General features: G+C 53.7%; 1 protein-coding gene across 1 annotated transcript; it reads right to left on the reverse strand.

Annotated features, from left to right (window-relative positions):
- Positions 1-2230: 2230 nt before the first annotated feature.
- Positions 2231-2497, reverse strand: STEHIDRAFT_27781 (uncharacterized protein; the record flags this gene model as incomplete). The annotated part of the gene is made up of 1 exon (XM_007311822.1): positions 2231-2497. A coding segment is annotated over one exon (267 nt), but the record flags the coding sequence as incomplete, so codon positions are not given.
- Between the last annotated feature and the right edge of the window lie 1942 nt (positions 2498-4439).

The raw sequence follows: 4439 nt of genomic DNA on the forward strand, positions 1-4439 counted from the left end.
CCAAAAAAAAAAAAAAAACTCCATCCTACATGAGACTGAAGATATATTCAGGAAATATATATATAGCCTGATACATGCTGTAGAACCTTGAATAAGGTAAGGAGCCCAGTTAGCCCACGTAGGGAGTGGGCCACAGGAGGAGGCCACCTGCTGGCCACTGCCGGATCCTCCAGCCAAGACACGCACCGTCAGCTGGCCCGTGGCTGAGCGGAAACCATGAAACTTCATGTGATTCGAATTATTTTGAAACTTGCAGTAACTCAGTAGAAAATACCTTGGATTTAAACTACAAACTTGAGTTTTGAATGGCCACATGTTAGCGGGAAGGTCAACAGTCTCATAGGTTGTATGGAAAACATCATGTTTGTCACTAGAAAGGAGAACAATGATGAACGAAGCATAGAACAATGACAACAAAGCAGGTAGAGAACAATCATGACAAAGCAAGCGGAGAATGACGGCGGAAAATGAAAGAAAGCAACAGAAAAGTAAACGAATGGCTTCAAAGAAAAGAGTTGGGCACAGGAACACGAGCACAGTTACCAACACCCCAGCCTTGTTTTTGCAGGTGCATAGCACCTACAATTACAACGGTTGAAGCCTTCAAACGGTACGACCATCAAGCGGACACATTCACAATTCTTCTCGCCGTTTGGAGCAGCACAGGACTCTGTGGATACCGTTAGTAAGCATAGAGATAACATTGAAACGACAAACCTTGAAGGAAAGAAAAGGAGGCTGTAGTAAACTTGTGGGACCAGTTGTGGCGGCGAAGGTAGTTCTGGATGTCAAAAAGATCAGCAATGCCAAGATAAAAATACATAGATGTAAGGTATATTTACTTTCTTGAGAGCGACAGAGATAACCGAAAGTCGAGTTTGGGGCGGAGTAAACAAATGAGGAAGTCGATGATAATGAGGTGGTAGAGTATTTAAGGTGGTATTGGTGATTCTGAGGGCGAAAGAAAGCAGGCGTGAGCAGAGTGGAAGGTGACGGTGAACTGGGCGACGCGGTGAGGAGTAATCTTGCCTGTCATGAGCACTCACCCATGTTAAGCAGAGTGCACAGCATAATAGAAGGTTGTGGCGAAGAATCCGGCCATGATGAGGGAGACCAAGAGGCCGAATGCGAGCATACCCTGATCCGTGAAAAGCCAAGGCATCTCTCGCTCGTTAATACGGGCTACGTCGAGAGCACGGCCAAGTTCGACGACGACGATGTCACGGCCGGGCGACGGTCCGCTGCCATCAGAATCGATAGGGGCCGTGAGGGGGTTATTGGAAGCCATTTTGGCGTGAGTGGGGGGTTGACAGTGATGGCAAGGGTTTGTTTGGGCGCACAAGATGGAGGGGAAGAGAAGAACGCGTAAGCGCACAAAAGCAACGGCGCTGTGAGCGACGGCGCTAAACTCTAAACTAAATGTACCCAACGGGGATGCAGCGGCGCGGAACATCGCGAGGGGGTTGTCGAGACGTACAGGCCACAGCAAGTATGAACCGATAAGAGCAAGGTAGGAGCACTAACGAATGCCCACACAGAACGAGGCTGCAACCCGTTCATCCTGTAGGATGTCGGATTGAGTAGAACGTTAGCCGAAAGACGTAGGGTAAGTGCAGCCGGGTTGATGATTGTGGACGCGACGGCTCACAGGCAAAGTCCGAGTGGCGAGGCTCATTGGACAGTGCAGAGGACCTCTCGAAGCAACTAACTGCCAGTATTCTTCATTCACAGTACACCCCTCTATCAGGACATCTTTTGACAAAGAATCATACATTCTCTCTCCAAGTAAAGACGGCCTCCACCTGTCGTCACGCACACTACACGAAGAACCTTCGATCCACTCTCCTTCCCGTCAACGTTCAACTTGTGCCATCCGGTTTCACTGGCTTGCGTCTAACGAATATTTGTAAGTCATATTTGTGACAACGTGTATCTTGAAAGACGACATTTCTTACCTTTTGCGCGGGCCATCTACGATCTCACCATTAGGCATGTCGCGCTTACGACCTCGCCCGCTCTTCTCGCTCGCCACTTTCCTTTCATCCCTCGCCACCTTCGACTTCGACATCACTTCCGCTACGCCATACGCTCGAAGATCGCTGACAATCTCTTCTAAGACCCACCTCAATTCTTCGACAAACGACTCAAACTCTCCTGTCGTATCCGGCTCCAACACCATTTCCGGATCCGGCGTATCATTGTCCGACTCGTCCGCATCCAGGTACGCCTTCCACCACACCATTCCAACCAACACCAAAGAAAACCCGTTCAAACCTCCTTTCACCATGCCACCCCAGTTTATCTCCCCCTCCGTTCTCGCATGCTTCGGCGGCCAGTCCAAATCGCCACCGCAGCGCCATGACGGCTGCATATTCCGATACCAAGTTCTCTGGGCCTCCGCGAAGTCAATGAGCCAGTCAATCCCAGGGATCGCTGAATATTGCCGCTTCCCTTTTAACCAACCCTGGTACTCTTCAGGACGCCCGTCGGTAAGCAATTTGTGGTTCTTCGCCTACAACAGTGATTAGTCCTTACGCCACAATATTCCACACAGCGAAACTCACGTCGCGGCTCGGAAACCCCATCATCCTTTCCATCTCGCTCAACGCCTTCACCGCGCGGTCCCAATCGTCACCCTCAATCTTCCCAATCGGAAGCTTTGGATCTCCGGAGAGTGGCTTCCCGCTGTTTCCAGTCACATCACCCCTTGTCAAACCCGGCCCCTCCTTCAGAAACTGGAGCAGCTCCTTCAACCACGCTGGATCTTTGCTATCGTCCTTTGCCACTCGCTCCCTGATGATACTCGGAGAGGTCACGCCGGAGGGCTCGACAGAGGATACTTCGCGGACCTGATGGGGTTTCGCTTGCTCGGGAAGAGGAGTAGAGGTTTTCGAGGTGAGCGTTGGGGCATTTGTCTGCACAGAAACGTTCGGGGGCTCGCTAACAGTCGGTTGCCCAGTGGGAACTGATGCTAGTGGAACAGGTGGAGTAGAAGATGCCGCTGTAGCTCTCGAGGATTGTCCCACTGCGGCTGCGCTCATGGCCAAAATCGCCAGGAATGTCCGCAACGCCTCCGGAGGGTCTGCGATAGAGGACGTGATACCAGACGGAATGGAGTTGGATGGTTCGTGCGTGGTGGGCTGTGGTACAGCGTTCAAGAGCGGCTGGGTGTTGTTCGATGATGAACTAGGAATGGTACCTGTGGTCGCAGTCCGTCCCAAGGGAGTTTCCATCGTACCGTCCAAGTCAAGACTGGCTGCGGTCTTCGTACCCTCCATCGCGTCTCGGCCCCGTGGACGCGTAGTAATCTGCGAGTTGAGGTTGTCGAGGGCGCTGTCGTCAAGCTGGACTGATTCATGCTCGGATGGGGGAGGGGCATTTTCCTCGTGCTCGAATAGGGGAACGACGGGGTCTTCGTGCTCGGATGGGGGAGGGGCGTTTTCTTCGTGCTCGAATCGGGGAACGATGGGGTCTTCATTTTCGGCGATGGGAGTGACCGCTTTATCTCGTGAGTCGCCCCCACCTTTCTGCCTCTGAGCCTGATCATCTCCTCCGCTACCGCCGCTTGATTTCACCATATTCTGACTTCCACTGCCCCGCTTGCGCTCTGACTCCATAGCCTCCTTCCGTAACGTCTTCAACAAAATGATGAGTTCTCGGTCGAGGGATCCTTCGTCTTCCAACTCTATGATCCTGAAGTCGATGGCGTCGAACCCGGACGAAACGATTGGACAACATTTGGGTATATGGTACGGCCTCGCTAAGCAGATGGGGCATACGCGATACTTGCGGTTCTTCCGGCTGGTATCCAGAACGTCTTCGTTGTCCCTCGCCATCGTCTCGTCCATCGTGATACTCTCCCCGCCGCCCAGTGTCACGCTCTCCCCACTCTTTGTCGGCTTCCTCACCGGCACAGGCCTCGGTTTAGGTCTTTTCGGTTGAGGCATGCCACCCGCGTCGCTCACATCACCACTCCCACCAACGCCTCCGTCTTCGCCTTCGCCCGCGCCAACTCCTTTGCCCTCGCCCTCGCCTGCGCCAACCCCTTCGCCCTCGCCGGCGCCAACCCCTTCACCCTCGTCCGCGCCAACTCCTTCGCCCTCGCCCGCGCCAACCCCTCCGCCCTCGTCCGCGCCAACCCCTTCGCCCTCGCCCACATCGCTTCTCCCTTTCCTCACCATCCCTTTCTCACCATTTGCCTTCGATGCTACCCCGTTCCTTCTGTGCCGGATCCTCTTCACCTCGACGTATACACCACCCCGACCGATTGCCTTCGTCGTCGACCTCGCACGGACATCCGGCACCAGAGCCGACCGGGCCTTCGTCCCCATACGCCTAGGTCTGGACGGATTCCCTCCTCCATCAATATCTTCGTACGTCTCGTCTTTGGAACCTACGTCGTCATCACTCCGGACCTCCTCGTAATCCGTATCACTCCC

This window comes from Stereum hirsutum (assembly GCF_000264905.1).
Source record: "Stereum hirsutum FP-91666 SS1 unplaced genomic scaffold STEHIscaffold_67, whole genome shotgun sequence".
In the NCBI taxonomy this organism is placed as follows: domain Eukaryota; kingdom Fungi; phylum Basidiomycota; class Agaricomycetes; order Russulales; family Stereaceae; genus Stereum; species Stereum hirsutum.